At 44.6% G+C, this 17396-nt stretch overlaps 1 protein-coding gene across 6 annotated transcripts in view; it reads left to right on the top strand.

Moving 5' to 3' along the window:
- LOC134225630 (ubiquitin carboxyl-terminal hydrolase puf) overlaps nt 1-17396 on the top strand; it is a 49224-nt gene that overhangs the window by 9568 nt on the left and 22260 nt on the right. For all 6 annotated transcript variants that reach the window (XM_062705897.1, XM_062705892.1, XM_062705852.1 and 3 more), the window contains exons 3-10: nt 2665-4635; nt 4699-4756; nt 4829-5795; nt 5852-8097; nt 11649-13284; nt 13377-14156; nt 14219-15198; nt 15253-15376. In XM_062705897.1, the coding sequence (XP_062561881.1) occupies nt 2665-4635; nt 4699-4756; nt 4829-5795; nt 5852-8097; nt 11649-13284; nt 13377-14156; nt 14219-15198; nt 15253-15376 (8762 nt within the window). The remainder of the gene's footprint in view (nt 1-2664; nt 4636-4698; nt 4757-4828; nt 5796-5851; nt 8098-11648; nt 13285-13376; nt 14157-14218; nt 15199-15252; nt 15377-17396) is intronic.

Below are 17396 nucleotides of genomic sequence, written 5' to 3'. Positions count from 1 at the left end.
AAGGTTTAACGAATCAGGTAATAAAGTTGTTTTTCAAAATGAGATGTTGTAGCTGTATAACTTCTCCAAAATTGTGTGAACAAAGCCTGAACAGAAGTTGCGATAAGAAATAGTACAGACATAATTCAACACAGTGCTGAACTGAATCATCACGTTAATGTTAGTTAAACTAGTGAATGTTTGTTGGGCTGCCTTTTCCGAGAATGTCCGATCGCTCTTGGAGGCGATATCTGGGATAGGTACCACCAAATTCGCATCAGATCGAGGGACTAGCAAGCGCAGACATTCCTATTTAGAACATGAAGCAATGAAGCTTCGCAAATATTCATGTTGCTTGCTCCAATTGGTACCATCATGGGTAAAATGTTTGTGCAAGATCTGTGGAGAACAGGAATGATGCGGTGCATGACCTGTCAATAAAAAAGTGGACGTATTGGATGAGTATATTGGCGAACGTTCAGGCCAAAAAGTTCCAGTTATCACTCAGCTACTTTGCCACTGCGAGGTCCGAAGAAATCCGTGACGTACATCTGCATATTTTCGTGGACGCGGGCGGGTATGTATGTGTGGCATATTTTCGAGCCGTGGTGTGTGGAGAGGTGAAGTGCGGGCTGTAGAGAATAAGGCATGATCAATGAATACAACATCATTCCAATTGATACATCATTTCGTTCAACAATAAAAAAATGTAAATCCGCCACTCTATGATATTTTCGGTGTTTGCATCACAATTTTCAGAAGTTTGACTCGATGCATCATGGTAGGCGTGGTTATGCATAACAAACAACACATTACCGTTGCCAACGCCAAACTGTATAAAAGGCGGGTGTAAACGGGGCAAGATGTCATTCTTACAACGGATGGCATGACGAACGCATCAAATTAGAACAAAAGGAGAAGAACACGAAGAAGTTTTCAAGAACCCAAAACTGAAAAAGGGACAAAATGACAGACTCATCGTTTGATTTGGGAACCACTTAGAAGGATTTGGCGAATCAAGGACCATGAATCACGACACGGGCTAGCGATGAGCCGTGGAAGATCGTTTGCAAATTGATGTTTTGGATGGATGCAGAGGTGGTACTATCATGGATTAGATCCGGTCAACACCGCTACGAACAGTTTGTAGTTTGTTGTTTTCTGCATCAGAGAACTTACCGCATCCTGAACTTATCGAGACCTACAGGGTACCGACAAGGCTAAACGTTGCAAACCTACTGGGAAAAGATTTCAAAGCTGCATCCCAGCAGTTCATGAGTATGAGTCCTACACTAAAGTTTCTGAACGACCTGGAGGATGAATGGCCGAGGTAGAGTTTGCCATCGGCAAATGTAAATTAAGAACTTTGGGTTCATCTGTTGCTACACGACGCGACGTAAAGGTATAAAAGGTTTTGGTGGACGCGAGGCGTTTCTCACCATGGACGATCCTGGTTCAAACGATAGCGTGTATATTACGATTCGTATCCAACTGTAGTGAAGTCAGTGGCTCGCATACGGTGTACGGTACATCGCAATGCTCCGCTGATTACCAGTACAACGCATTACGTGGAATCTTTGTCTGTTAAGCTACGTGGGCGTCGTTGCCGAACACAGGCGGTGAATAGCACCGTTCACCTGCATGGTGCTACAAGCGGTACAGTTGGAGATAGCACAAGAACAGACAACTCAGTACTGTTGAATGGCGATCAACCGGTTTGTCGTTCGCCGGGTCTGGACGGTAGAGTTTTTCTCCGACACCGAGCCGTATCTGCGAGGGACTAGCAATAAAGTGGTAGAGGCTGTACAAGGCATCAGAGATGACTCTGAATACCACTTTACGAACGCAGGGACGATTGTAATCCTCCCGTCGCGTCTCATATCGGGGCGTTTGGGAGCAGTTCGTGCGTTCCTCGTAGAAGGTTAACGCGGTATCAGAAAAAGAAAAGGGGACTGAAATAGTGTTTCTAAATTCTAAGGGAAAATTAGTTAAAATGCCCATTATAAGGCCGGAACAAATATGCATGCCTTCTTTTGTCATGTTGGTCTTTGGATAACAAAGGGGGTGGTATATATAAAAATAAAGGGATAACTTGATAAAATCGTAAAACTCATCAGTTTTCTTAAGGAATTTTCCGGAAAAGTTCAATATTTTATTTATTTTTCCAATCAAATTTTGAATTCCCCCTCACAGTGGCGTAGCCACGGGGGTGGTTTTGGACATAAAACACCCCCCAGAGACAAAATTTTTATAAGAATTTTTTTTTTCGAAAAAAAAAGAAATGTTCAGAAAACCCCCAGGTTAAATTTCTGGCTACGCCACTGCCCCCTCAAATAATAAAATAAAGCCACAAAAATTGAGGGGGCGGTGACAGAAGGAGAATATAATATTTGTTACGGCTAATCGCTGGCAGTAATATTTTAAGAGTAAGACATGTCCTTGTTTTGCATGCTACCAAAACAAGGCCGGCCGAATTCGAAAAATATTGGGAATTGATGCACACGTAAACGAGAGAAAATATTTCAGAAAAGCTATAATAGGATAATAACACTTAGTACTAAATTATACACAGTCTATATTGGGAAAACGTTTTCGGGCTTCGGGTTCTTCTGCTCATATACACATAAATATCAACGCCCGTTCAATAGGAGAAACTAATTACATTTCCTTCCCTTTCTCCTCCAGACGAATCTCGACTCGCCAACAATGAAACGGAACATCCGGTATTTCTCGCCAAGCGAGAAATCGAAATCGTCATCGGCTACATCCAGTGTTGGCCGGCGCGGCAGTGCATGTGCTGCTACCGGGACCCGAAAAACTTCGAACGCTTCAATCTGGTAGTGCAAGCCATCGTCTACTTTACGGTGTACCAGCTGAAGAACATCAAAGGTCTTCTCGATCGTGAGCAGGAGAAAATTGCTGCCGCGGCAGCGGCGGCTCCTCCAGCGCAAGGGTCGGCCTCATCGTCATCGCTATCATCGACGACGTCATCTTCGGCGTCCTCATCTTCGTCGAACAGTGGAAAGGACGATGAGAAGCAAGCGGAGAAAGATGTCAATGCGAAGGAAGAACCACCCGTTCAAGATTCCGAGAAAAAGGAACAGTCCGAACCGGAAGATCTAAAAAATATAAAACTGCAGCAGGATTCGGTTCCAACTTTAGACGACTGCTGGACTCTACTGGATGTGGAAAAGCTTTTGCTGCTCTCATCGAAGGCTTTTTTGCTGAACTTCCCTCTATATGTCGCCTACAAACATGGCGTCCACGCCCGGATGGACGAAATTTCTCCGCAGGAAGCGCAAACGTTGAGTATCTTCTGCGATCTGCACGACAACGAAATCCCGGCTTTCCTACTGCGGAATGTTTCCCTATTTTGCACCTCCGGTGGATTTGATGCTATGATGGCCAGCTTCGAGCATCCGAATCTGCCCGTTCCTATTGCTCACGCAATCACGGCGGCCATTTCCAATCTAAAACTGTGGATCAACTATCGATCCATAATCCAGTTGTTTATTCCAATACGAGTGAAAATTTTGCAGTACATGTGTAAGCTGTCGGATCAGGATCTGCGCTCCCCGGCCACCAAATCGATGGCGGATTTCATGTGGACCGCTATCAAAGACCCTCTTGATTCGCAGATAACCTTCGACACCGAAGGCCTAGCATTGGCATTCAAATATTTTACCAGTTCTACGTTGACGATGCGATTGGCCGGGATGGCTCAAATCAACGCTCACATAAATCTGTTCAATGAAATCTGCACCACGGAAACCGTAGCCGAGGTGGAAGTCGTCGGCCAGAAACTCGCCGATTGGCTGACCGAAAATCAAATTATATCTCACCTATTCGGGCCGAACCTGCATGTGGAGGTCATCAAGCAGAGTCACATTGTGCTCAACTTCCTGGCAGTTGAGAATCAAATCAGCGAAGATCACATCACCCTCATATGGCAGGCAGCCCAGCTCAAGCATTGTTCTAAACCCATTTACGATATTTTACCCTCGCTTGTTAAAAACCTGGCCCCGCGACCAGCGTCACATCTTTACTCATTACTTTCCCGACTAGATCCAAAAGAGCACACTGAACAGTCCATTTATATTGCGTCCGCTTTGACGAAGCTAATCTGGGCCAGGGATTGTTCCCGTTTGACGCTGATGGATCTGGCAAAAAACAACGTGCTACGAGAGGCAGCGGCAGTGGCAGCAGCTGCTGCTGCAGCCGCTCGTGAAGCAGAATTGCCTTCAAGTTCCGAGAACTCAGTTTCCGTGGATGGAAGCAATAGCGAGGACGAACCGCAAGAGGAGGACAGCTCCGATCCAGATCACCCGGGTACTGCGGCCGAAGCCGCGGTAGCTGCTGCCAAGTGTATCGCTGTAGCAGGTCGATCACATCGGATACCACCTGTTGTGGTCGCAGCTGCGGCCGCTGCGTCACCGGTCGTAGCTGGACCTTCGTCATCGTCGTCGTCGTCGGGAGGTGTGGCAGCCGCAGCCGCTGCCGTAGCCTCTGGTGGTGTGAAGAGTACTGCTGCCCTTGCTGCAGCGGCGGTGGCGGCGACCAATCTAATGGATGCGGACGAGTCGGATTCTGGGGTGGCGGTACCGCCTCCCTGCAAACAAGCCAGACACAAGAACTGCTGTGACGAGACTACTGACGGTGAGTTGTGGGACAGGTTGCAGGGTGCGTCTGTTACTAAACAAAGGTTGTTTTCAATTACAGATAGTATCAAAGTAGAACAGGATATTTATGACGTCGATCAGCGACTTAAGGAAAAAATGTGAGTATTTCAAAATAATTAATGTTTCAAACGAGTTCCATGTATATGTTTGGTTTATCTCCATAATCATAGGCGCATTCCCTTGGTGAGCCGTTCGTTGGTGACTACCTCCGGCTTTGTTGAAGATGCTGGCACAAGCAGTGAAGAGGACTGCCTTGACATGAGCGAAGCATTCTCAGCCATGCGAAAAAAGATGCTACGCAAAAAGCGCAAAAAGATCAGTGGATTAACTCGTAAAGAACTGCAGGAAATGGCCGAAAGCGTATCGGACGTGGAAGACAGTGACCTGCTGGCCGCTATGCTTCCGGATAGCGATTGCAGCGATACGAATCTACAAAGCTCGGTGCTAAGGCACATGGGTGCCCATCACGGCGCAATGGGTCCCGTAGGTCCCGAACCGGGACCCAGTGGGGTCCATCCGGTAGGACAAGACGTTCCACCATTCATGGGTGCGATGAGCGAAGGTCACTTGATAAACTTCCTGAATGCTACCGAAAACGATGGCAGCTGCTCGTCTCCTTTAAGCAATAAGTCCGAGAAAAACATGGGAGATTTTGACGACGAGGACTCGCCATGTGAAGAAGAGCTTGTCGAGCTGGCAGCTCGAGCGCAATGTTTACATCAACAGTTCCCTCTACCGCGGCCACGATCATTAGGGCCTGGAATGTCACACGGATCCCCTCAGGCTCGAACCAATACTCCAAACATAACCCTGTCGCGGGCACATCACGATCGGCTCTCGAGTTCTGGCGGAAGCATTGGCCCAATGACGCATCCTATGACTCCCAGTGTTTCGAGCGGTGGAACTCCACCATCAAGCGGTGGCAAGGGGAAAACGAATCCAGCGGTGACTCCATTGACAATGGGGGGAAAGACTCCGTTGGTGGCTTCTAAGGATATGTTGATTGCTGCCGGTGCAAGTGGATGCATAAGTAACAGCGGAGGACTGGGGGTTGCTTCATCACCTAACTTTAGATTTCCGGACGTTTGTCAACCGGGGAATACGCTGCTGTGGGATTTACTTCAGGACGATAAGATTGTAGGTTCCACCGCACGTACGTTTGAATTGAATAATGATTTAATTTTCTTCCGTAGGGTCAATTGGGCGAGTCACTCGCCTTGGAAGCGGAGAAAGTCCTTGGAACCTTGCTCTGCTTCCACACGGATAAAATTATCAGAACCCGCTTTATCGAAGGATGTCTTCAGAACTTGTCAGAAAATCGAAGCGTGGTAACCAGTCTGCGGTTACTTCCGAAGCTGTTTGCATCATTCCAGCAGTTTAGGGACGTCACAACCCACCAGGTCGTACTATGGGCTGAACGTCATCATCGGATGATGCACCATTTCTTCAACAATCTCAAACATTACACCAACGGAACGGGACGCAGTGGGCGACAATCTGAGTCGCCAACGATAGTATTAAATCAGAATGGCTTCCCGCTATACTCACACGTGACGCAAATCCAGGTTCGGCTGCAGTTCCTATCGTCCGTCTTCAGTGACGTAGGATCACCGAGAAATTTCAAGCTAACGCTCAGTCAGGTTGATACTCTGTGGGCTTGTTTGGCAAACGATTCTGAATGCAGTGATTGCCTGTTTGCATGGCTACAGGGACAGGTGAAAGGTGGGGATACTCACGCCCTTGGAATCAATGCGGTTCAGCATCTGTACTTGAAGAGGCTATCGGAATTGAAGCCGGAGGGAATCTCAATGGTGGCACTGGGCTTGTTCCAGCAATTGTTTACCTTGGGACGCGAAGAGATCATCAGTCATCCCAGTGAGAGTCAAGAATCGAGTGACTCGGTTGGAATGGAGCACCTATGGAAAATTGCTCTGAGGGCGCACAATACGGACGTTTCCTTGACCGCGATTCAGTATATCAACACCTATTATATGGAGAAACAGCTGAAGTATGAGAATCAATTTGTGGCCCAGTGTATGAACCATCTAACGCAAGCTGTGGAGGAACTGGATCGCCAAGGTCCTGGTTCGGAGAATGCGCTAATGTGTGTCCAACGAGCCTTGATGCTTTTGAATACCCACTTGGAAACATTCCGACGAAGATACGCATACCACCTTAGACGATGGGCCCTTGAGGGAAAAGAAGTCGGAATGCATAGTGCTTTGCGAAGTGAAGGTCCAGGTCCTCCGATACGAATCGTCCTACAACCCGCTGGAGTACCAGAAAAGTCTGTACTTCATCTACACGCAACGGATTTGGTAGCAGATCTCAAAGCCGAGATTGCCAAATGGTGGGAAAGTATCCAAGGGTCTGTCAAAACTGCTCATAACGAAAGTGCGGCACGGACCGGATCCGGGGCGGTACTCGGTCTTTTGCTTAGTGAAGGACCATTGCGAATAATCACCCAAGGTCAGGAAATCACTGCCGAATACGACGAACGTAGTCTGGCCGATGTCGGATTCAAAGATAATCAAATGGTGTACGTCTCTATGGGAAGCCGCGGTGGACGTCGTCGAGACCATCACGATCACCCCTCGATGCAACCGCCGCCGCCAAAGGATTGTCTCCCAACACTCTTACTGCTCAAAAGTCCATACTTCGAACAACTTTTCAAACTGATGCAAACTCTAGGTGATATGAAGTTAATCGGTCCTGGTGGTCGCATTCAACCTAACACGAAAGCCCAGTTGCTATCCCGAAGAGTATGGGACATCCTTGCCATGCTTCCAACGGCTCCAACCTTCCTGAGCACGCTAAAAAACTTGTCTTTCAAAGAACCAAACTCGGAACCAACGATAGATATGGATTGTCCTGACACTCCGACGTACACTCTCCGGGAAATCCTGGAGCCACGCAACCTACAGAAGTTCATGTACTCTCTTCACATCGTGGAGAGCCTCTGCAAGTCGAAGTTCATAAGCAGTTGCTGTGGTGGCGGTGGTTCCGGCAGTGCCCCAGTCAATCCGGGTCCCATTGGTGTGCCGATCGCTGCCACCACTTCCGGTATGCCGGGTGGATCGCGATCGGCAATCGGACCCAGTGCCAGCAGTGCGAAAAGTCTGTCGGTTAAGAATCAGCTGAAGTTGAAAATTTCCACTTCCAAGTCGTTGAAGCTACAGAACCAGAAGCTGGCCAAACAGCAAGCCCACGTGCTGGGAGTAAGCAATAGCAACGGTGCGGGGATTATTTCTCCCGGCAAGAAGAGCGTTTCGCCTTCCGGGGAACGGAAGATGGAAGTTTGTGAAGGGGTTGGGACGGTGAGTGAAATGGAGAACAAAGAAAATAAGGGCGAGGAAAGTGCGGTGTTCGAAAAGAAGGACGATAGAAAGGATGACGACAAGGAGATGGAGGCAAACATCGACGGTGAAACGGAAAGTCGGTAAGCGATTGTTTTGTAGAAGATTGGGTTACTTTTTTTTCTCAAAATGTTGCTTTAGCTGTTGTGAACCAATGTTTATAAGGGGTGTCCTACGAAAGGCTGAAACACATAAGGCTGAATACTCATAAGGCTGAACTCAAAAGGCTGAAAGTATCAGAAGGCTGAAATTGATGGGATGAAGTGAATCCCAACCTTACGATATGTTGTACCAACTATGTTAAGTGATATAGTGATATTTATAGTGAATGATAAAGTGAATAGTGAATAATGAATAAAAAATATAGAATAAAGAAGAATAAACAATAAAGAATAAAGAATACAGAATGAAGAATAAAAAACAAAGAACAAAGAATAAAGAGTAAAAAGTAAAGAATAAAGAGTAAAGAGTAAAGAATAAGAATGAAGAATGAAGCATAAAGAATAAAGATTAGAGAAGAATGTAGAATAAAGAATAAAAATGGCACAGATAAGAAGGAAGGAGAAAAGAATGAGGAATAAAATGGAAGAATAGAGAAATAAGGGAGAAGGAAAAAATATGAAAGATCGAAGAAAAATAGAAGAAAGAAGAAGTAAGATAAAGGTAGAAGAAGGAATAACGATGAAGCAAGTAAAAACAACGATGAAGGAAGGATAAAGATGGAAGAATGAAGAAGGAAGAAGGAACAAGAATGAAGAAAAAAAGAAGAAGGTAAAAGAAAGAAGAAGGAAAAAAAGAAGGAAGGAAAATGAAGGAAGAAGAAAACAGGACGAAAGAAGAAAGAAAAATGAAGAAACAAGGAAGAAGGAAGAAAAAAGACGAAAGAAAGAAAAGAAAAAAAAGGTTGAAAGAAGGAAGAAAGAAGAAGGAAGAAGGTAGAATGAAAAAAGAATAGAGAAAAAGTAATAAGGAAAAAGGGTGAAGAAACTAGGAAAAGGAAGAATGTAGAGGAAAGAAGACAGAAAGCAAAAAAGGAAATAAAGGAGGAAGAAAGAAGAAAAAAAGAGGAAAAAACAAGGAAAGGAAAAAAGGAAGAAGAAGAACCAAGATAAATGAAGAAAGAAGAAACCAGAAAAGAAGTAGGAAGAAAAAAAGAAGGAGAAAAGGAGGAAGATAGAGGAAAGAAGACAGAAAGCAAGGAAGGAAATAAAGGAGGAAGAAAGAAGACGAAAAGAGGAAAAAACAAGGAAAGAAAAAAAGGAAGAAGAAGAACCAAGATAAATGAAGAAAGAAGAAACCAGAAAAGAAGTAGGAAGAAGAAAAAAGGAACAAGGAAAGCAGAAGGAAGAAGAAAATTGGAACATGGAAGGAAGATTTAAGAAGGAAGAACTATGGAGGAAGAACTAAGAAGAAAGATGGTAGAACGAAGAAGGAAGAAATAAGCAGGAAGAAGGAACTAGGAAGGGTTGGGGAAAAAATGGAATAAATAAGAAGGAAGAAGAAAAAAGGGAGAATGAAGTTGGAAGAAAGAAAGAAGAATAAAGAAGGATGAAGAGAGAATGATAAAGAATAAAAAAGGAATCTTGGCAAGAATCAAAAACCAAATACAAGAACCAAGAACAATAAAGTTTTGTTACCTCAAAATTTTTTGAGCTGTATAGACTAAAAAATAAGATTTCCATATAAAAATTGAAAGACAACAAGAAGTCGCAAGAAGGTTTCGGATCATGTTAGTTTGTGCCCTCCTTAGCAGTGCAGTAAGATGCGCGGCTACAAAGCAAGACCATGCTAAACATGGCTGGGTTCGATTCCCGGCGTCGGTCTAGGTAATTTTCGGATTGGAAATTGTCTCCACTTCCTTGGGCATAAAAGGATAAAAGCATCATCGTGCTAGCCTCATGATATACGAATGCAAAAATGGTAACTTGGCTTAGAAACCTCGCAGTTAATAACTGTGGAAGTGCTTAACACTAAGCACCGAGGCGGCTCTGTCCCAGTGTGGGAATGTAATGCCAATAAGAAGAAGAAGAAGAAGAAGATTGTGCCCCTAACAATCAAATGTAAATTCTTCCACTAAAATTGGTTTCTCAAAGTTCTTCAGCCTTTTGAGTTTCAGCTTTTTGTTATTTCAGCCTTATGAAAGATTTTTACTTTTTCGGCCTTTCATGCTTAGCCTTAAGAGTGAGTTCAGTGCGTGATCTCTCTTGTTTCGGGCAGCAGAACAATCGCGCGGTCGGCCGAATTATTGTGTTCTGCATTGCGCGGCCGGTAATAAAATTAATCAGTTCAGTGCGTGATCTCTCATGTTTCGGACAGCAGAACAATTACGCGGTCGGCCGAATTATTGTGTTCTGCATTGCGCGGCCGGTAATAAAATTAATCAGTTCAGTGCGTGATCTCTCATGTTTCGGACAGCAGAACAATTACGCGGTCGGACGAATTATTGTGTTCTGCATTGCGCGGCCGGTAATAAAATTAATCAGTTCAGTGCGTGATCTCTCATTTTTCGGACAGCAGAACGATCGCGCGGTCGGTCGAATTATTGTGTTCTGCATTGCGCGGCCGGTAATAAAATTAATCAGTTCAGTGCGTGATCTCTCTTGTTTCGGGCAGCAGAACGATCGCGTGGTCGGGCGAATTATTGTGTTCTGCATTGCGCGGCCGGTAATAAAATTAATCAGTTCAGTGCGTGATCTCTCATGTTTCGGACAGCAGAACAATTACGCGGTCGGCCGAATTATTGTGTTCTGCATTGCGCGGCCGGTAATAAAATTAATCAGTTCAGTGCGTGATCTCTCTTGTTTCGGGCAGCAGAACGATCGCGCGGTCGGCCGAATTATTGTGTTCTGCATTGCGCGGCCGGTAATAAAACTAATCAGTTCAGTGCGTGATCTCTCTTGTTTCGAGGCGGGCTTGGTAGTCATATGGCTATTGCATCTGCCTCATACGCAGGAGGTCGTGGGTTCAATCCTAGGTCCGTTCCATTCTCCTACTTTGTATCTTTCTCTTTATTTCTCATGTTCTAGCAATCGCTAGAACTGGAAATGGATTTCCATACCGTTTCCATTACTATTCCTATACCTTCAATTTGAGTATTCTAACAGTAATCTGCTAGAATTGGAAATGAACTTATAGAGCTCGTTTCCTACATCCAATTAGAAATTCCATCAGTTACCTTCTCCTATCTATCACATTGGCAGCTCGTTAACCAAGACGGACCTCTGCCTCTCCAACCTAACCCAGAAATTCCAACAAATTCCGCATGAACTCGTGGCAAGTGCAGAGGTATATTCGGCTTGCAGTGGGTGAGTGATTGCATCATCATTTCCTCCCCCTTCCCTACATTGACTTGCATTCTGACGTGGCAGGCGCCAGTATGACCTAACAAATGAGATCACCAGTACTTGTACATTGAAGATGTGTGCTAGTCCCAAGCAAACATCTGTTGGTTCCCTGTGCAAGAACAACTGATCTGGTCATAATGGTGTAGCAACTACGAGCAGTCAATCAAGCTCAAGCTCAAGCTCAAGCTTTCATGCTTAGCCTTAAGAGTTTTCAGCCTTATGTGATTCAGCCTTTCGAATGTACCGCTTTTTTAAAATCATTCTAAATCAATTTTGATTTTTTTTTCCAGAGTCCAAACGGATCAACCACAGCTCTCGCCACCGGTTCATCCGGTTCCTCCACCGCCAAAACTGCCTAGCAGCAGTCCAGTCAGTGCATCGCTTGAATGGAGCGAACAGTTCATCAAATGCGGCGGCTTAGCCCATCTTTATCAGATCTTCATATCGGGCGTTCTGCAGAAACAATCCGTGGCCAAGGATGGGGACGACCTGAACGAGTGGCGTCACGATTGTCTGGCCAGTTTGCTGCGAATCCTCTGCCTGCTTGGGATGGAAGAATTCAAACCGGAAAATGAAAACGCCATTATCATCCCGAAACTAAACCGACACACGCTGGCGCTGATGGAGGTGCGACCCACCCTCGAACGAATAGCGGGCATTTTGAACGAGGAATCGTTCCCGCTGAGTCCACACCACTTCAAGACGGGTCTGTTTGGGCGAGCTCAGGTCATCCACTATGCAATGAATCTGTTGGTTTGCTACGCTCATTCGCTGGCGGAGGTTAGATCTACGCTGTGGAAAGTCGAAGCTAATCTGGCCTGGGTGCAGAGGTTGATACTGGACGACCCGGAACCGGCCGTACGGAGAGAGGCTTGCGCCGCACTCTACCGGATGTGTTTGGGTAATGCTCAAACCTATTACGAATTGATGGCTCCGTTACTTTCTAAGTTGGTAGCACTGTTGCCTCTGGCAGAGAAGATGCGCCCTCAAAGTCAGCCATATCACTTGTCACCGGATGAGGGAAAGGAACCTTACGGTCCGGCATGTCGGGACTATTTTTGGTTGCTGTGTCGGTTGGTGGATTCGCTGTCACCGGAACTTGTGAAAGATTGCGGGGGGGAGCTGAGCAGAAAACCCGGCTCTATTGGAATCGAGTCCATGTGTAAACAGGTTTCGAAGAGCATTCTGGATCGGGACTATCTGGAGAGTCGTCATGGAAGTCCTGATGATGGGTTGTTCGGTCTGGTGAACTTAATGGCAAATTTGGTCAAGTTCGACCCACAGTTCAAGTTCAGCGAAGACGGGCAAGAATTCATCGGAAAAATCTTTCAATCTTTATTCGAACTTCCATCGCCGGATGATCGTGAAAAACCAAAATGTAAAAGTCACGGCGCGCGTGCTGCGGCTTACGATTTGCTGGTAGAGATGTGCAAAAGTGCTCCGAAGAATTACCTTTTGCTTCATGGGAAATTAATGCAACAGCATCGAGCTGGTCCCCACTCGCCCTATCCCTGGGACTATTGGCCGAGGGACGAAGGACGGTCCGAGTGTGGCTACGTAGGTCTTACGAATTTGGGTGCCACCTGTTACATGGCATCGTGTATCCAACATCTCTTCATGACGCCCCAAACGAGGGATGCTATTCTATCGATATCGCCGGATGCACCGCAAAAACATAAGGCCACTCTGTATGAATTGCAACGCATGTTTGCCTACCTGATGGAGTCGGAACGTAAAGCATACTGCCCTCGATCGTTTTGCCGGGTCTACCAGATGGATCATCAACCGCTGAATACCGGCGAGCAGAAAGACATGGCCGAGTTTTTCATCGATCTGGTGTCAAAATTGGAAGAAATGACACCGGAACTGAAGACCCTGGTGAAGCGAGTGTTCTGCGGAGTCATCAGCAATAATGTCGTGTCTTTAGTGAGTCTTGCGGAACTGGGAAATCGTGGGATGGGTTGAAAGATGATCCAATAATGTATATTTTTTGCTTTTCTCTTCTATGTATCAAACAGGACTGTGGTCACGTGAGTCGCACTTTGGAAGAATTCTACACGGTTCGGTGTCAGGTTGCGGACATGCGTAATTTGCACGAATCGCTGGACGAAGTAACCGTGAAGGATACGCTCGAAGGCGACAATATGTACACGTGTTCTCAGTGTGGCAAGAAGGTTCGGGCGGAGAAGCGAGCATGCTTCAAAAAGTTGCCGCAAATTTTGTGCTTCAATACGATGCGTTACACATTCAACATGGTTACGATGCTCAAGGAAAAGGTCAACACCCATTTCAGTTTTCCGATGCGGTTAGACATGTCCGGCTATGTGGAGAAAACGCTGATGCCACAGCATTATCAGGAGGAGAAGCGAAAATCCGAACTTCGGCGTTCGGCTTCCAGGAACGTCAGTGAATCGAGTGCTTCCGATGGGATGGGATCTCTTTCCGGCGAAGAGCGAAAGGAAGATAAAGTTAGTTCTAGCGATGGCCAGGATGTACAAAGTGCATCAACTTCAACGGCCAAGAGTGAAGCTGCGGAGAAGGCTGAAATTCAAAAGCAACAGCAAACTCTTGACGAAGAGGACTCGGAGGATTTCAACGAGCACTATGAGTATGATTTAGTTGGAGTGACGGTACATACGGGAAATGCTGACGGCGGCCACTACTACAGCTTCATCAAGGAACGCAATGAGGACAGCAATCCGAACCATCAAGAGCGATGGTTCCTTTTCAATGATGCTGAGGTCAAACTGTTCGACCCTTCGCAAATTGCTGCCGAGTGCTTTGGAGGAGAGATGACGGTTGGTTACTAATTAGTACAATAGTCTCAGATAACCTTTCATTTTTGTTACATCTATTGCAGAGCAAAACCTACGACTCGGTGACGGAAAAGTATTTGGATTTCAGCTTCGAGAAGACCAATTCGGCTTACATGTTGTTCTACGAGTGGCGGTCAAACAAGGGCTCTAACATCCAACGGGATCAAGTCAGCAAGCCATCCACATGCACTTCGGGTGCATCAATGACTTCGATGTCGATTCCTGTTACGGCAACTACCACTAGTAGTAGTGAACCACTGGTGGTAACGCCTTCCTCGCCATTTGCCAGCAGTGGACCCTGCACCAGTGCTTCAATCGGTGCCAGCATTACGGAAGTTGATTGCAATTTGATTTCTCCACGCGAAACTGCAGTTAGCTCAAACGTTTCACTTCCGCTTACATCGCCGATATCATCATCATCATCATCAACAACAGTACTTCCCACAGTGAACATTCGAGATGCCGATCAGACTGATAGAATCATCCAGAAACATCCCGGTGAAGTTTCATCGGTAGTAGATAACCTAAGTAACCTAAGTAAATGTGATATAGATGTTAAGGCTAGCCTACGAAGTACTGTTGGCGTGGTTCCATCGCTGGCCCCGGTTCCAGGGGTCTCATCCTCATCTACGCAGTCACCACTGGCTGCGCTGCAGGCAACTTCACTGAGCATTCTGCCGCCATCGGGACCTCTGTTGGGTCCCTCCATGCTCCCATCACCATCGTCATCGTCCTATTCGTCCATTTCTTCGCTGTCGGCCCTGACCGCTACTGCTGGTGGTAACGTCGGTCTACCCTTGAGTGCAGTCGTACAACAGCCCACCATATCCAGTGCACTGCAGCCCTGTTCATCGTCTGCCAGTTCGTCGTCTGGGTTGTCGCTGGTCGGGCTTGGACTGGTCCGAATAGGGCCACCTCCAAAACGGAAACGCAAAATTCTCAGCAAAGAGCTGGAGGAATGGATCTGGCAGGACAACAGGCACTTCCTTCAAGATAGGAACATTTTCGAGCATACATATTTCAAGTAAAAAATTAACGTTTCTGGTCACGAAAGTTCTTTAATCATTCTGTTTTTCAGTTTCATGTGGCAAATATGTGGTCACATACCGCAAACGTTGCTAGCCCTTCCCGATATTACGTGTATTGCAGCGCAGCTATCGGTATCATTCTTCATCGAAACATTCATCCATGCGAAAGAAAAGGTAAGTTTACGACACACTCAATCGGCTGTTTTGATGTGCGGTTGACTGCCGTTGATAGAGAAGGAAATTCTCGGAACATTTTTGTCAAAGGAGTTCTGCATGTACCATCTCTGAAAGGGAATCAACTTTTAGTCAGCAATACCGTGACCTGCCCTAATTCCGCGCATTGCCTAATACCGTGGATTTTATCCAAATTGATGAATATAGAGGTACTGTCTGTCATACACATCACATTATTTGGTGAAATGCACAAATATATATCAGAAAATGTTAACAAATTATTATTGTGGGTATTTGTGACGTAAATTAGGCGCTTAAAAATAAATGGGAAAATGTATGGCTCGACCAGTCAAAATTTTCATCCGCTTAACAAAACGCTTAAAATTATGGTTATATTTCTAAGTCTTGTAGCCTATTTTTTTAATGATATTTACTTCCAATATCTCATTGAGCACATTTTTACAGCTATAAAATATGAGCTGGATACTGAAATGGTATTTAATATTCTTGTTTTTGCATTTTTTTTTATCAAAACCATTGTCGCGGTATTAGGCCATCTTCTTCGCCACTAGTGCCTAATACCGTGACTAGGCTATACCGTGAAGTTGATACTCAGAAAAATAAAACAAAACCCTCACATTGGATACATAGACCACTAGACAGTATCATATAGTTATTGAAACATTCATGTTAGATATCTACGAAATTTTATGCGTAGGATTACTAGGGGAGCATAATTCAGATGAATTACACAGTGCTATATATATTATTCCAGTACTTCTCCAAAGAGAAACTTCTGTTGGAAGACTTGAAGATGATATACATCTAATGAACATACAAATCGTCTTTATTGTGTCAATCAGCACATGCGAATACGATATCATTTATGCGATATTTACAACAGACTATAGACGTAAATATTGTTCCTGTACAGTTTCCATTAGAAATGTAGGTAGAGTATTTTTTATCTGAATACAAATCCTCCCATTGTCTTCAAATCTACTTAGACACTCGATTGGATATCACCTATCAAAAATCTAAATTAATGTGTAGTAAATTATTTGAAAAATTAATAAAAGCCATCAATATTGAGAAGTTGCTAACTTCCCATGAAAATGATTATTTTTCCAGTAGGTATCTGTGTAAAATAGTAATTTTTTATGACGTTTTTTAGTGTGACCTAATAATTTAATTGAAATTTGTATATGATTCGATTACTTACATATTTTATTGTAAATGTGGTCTTAAGTTCATCATTTGAGCTTGTTTAATAAGGCACGGTATTAGGCAATTTTCTGCGCGGTATTTGGAATCTTCTTCGAAATGTACGCGGTATTAGGCATATTCATAAGTCAAATGTCGAACACTGTTTTCTTCATTTTTTTATGAGTTGAAGTACAAAACATATTTTTCCCTTCAAATGTATTTAATATTGATTAAAGCGACATAGTTTTCACGGGTGATTGTTACAAATTAAATTTTATATAGCGAATTTATTGTGGACCCATCCTTAACCCCACGGTAATAGGGCATGTCACGGTATGACGGACGAAAGTTGTGAAGTGATTTTTGATTAGGTAGAATGGTTGCAGGGTGATCAAGAATGGAAACATTATTGCTGTTGGTGAACGAAAAGCTAGTTTGTACCATTTTGAGGAAAAATAATTTAGGCTCTTTTAGTGGAATGTCTTCAACTGTCTCAGACGAGTTTATAGTACTATCCATATAATTCCATTACTTTCCATTTAGTTCCTAAACGTAGTGGAATTAAATTGAAAGTACTAAACTCTTCTTAGAAAGTTGTAGTTTGTACCAACTGAAAAATTGCGGAAAGGAAGAAGAAGATTTGAAGACAGAGGCTTTATCTCCCACATTCACCCTATCATAAGGAAATGAGTGAAAGACAAATGAGCTTACAGGGTATGAAAATGAATGAGCTTGTTTCCCATTTCTGAGAAAGATTCTCATCAGAATCCGAGAGGAATTTCCATCAGAATCTATAAAGAATTCCTTGCTAAAT

This window comes from Armigeres subalbatus, chromosome 1, assembly GCF_024139115.2.
Source record: "Armigeres subalbatus isolate Guangzhou_Male chromosome 1, GZ_Asu_2, whole genome shotgun sequence".
Lineage (NCBI taxonomy): Eukaryota > Metazoa > Arthropoda > Insecta > Diptera > Culicidae > Armigeres > Armigeres subalbatus.
This window is presented reverse-complemented; position numbering and strand designations above follow the sequence as displayed.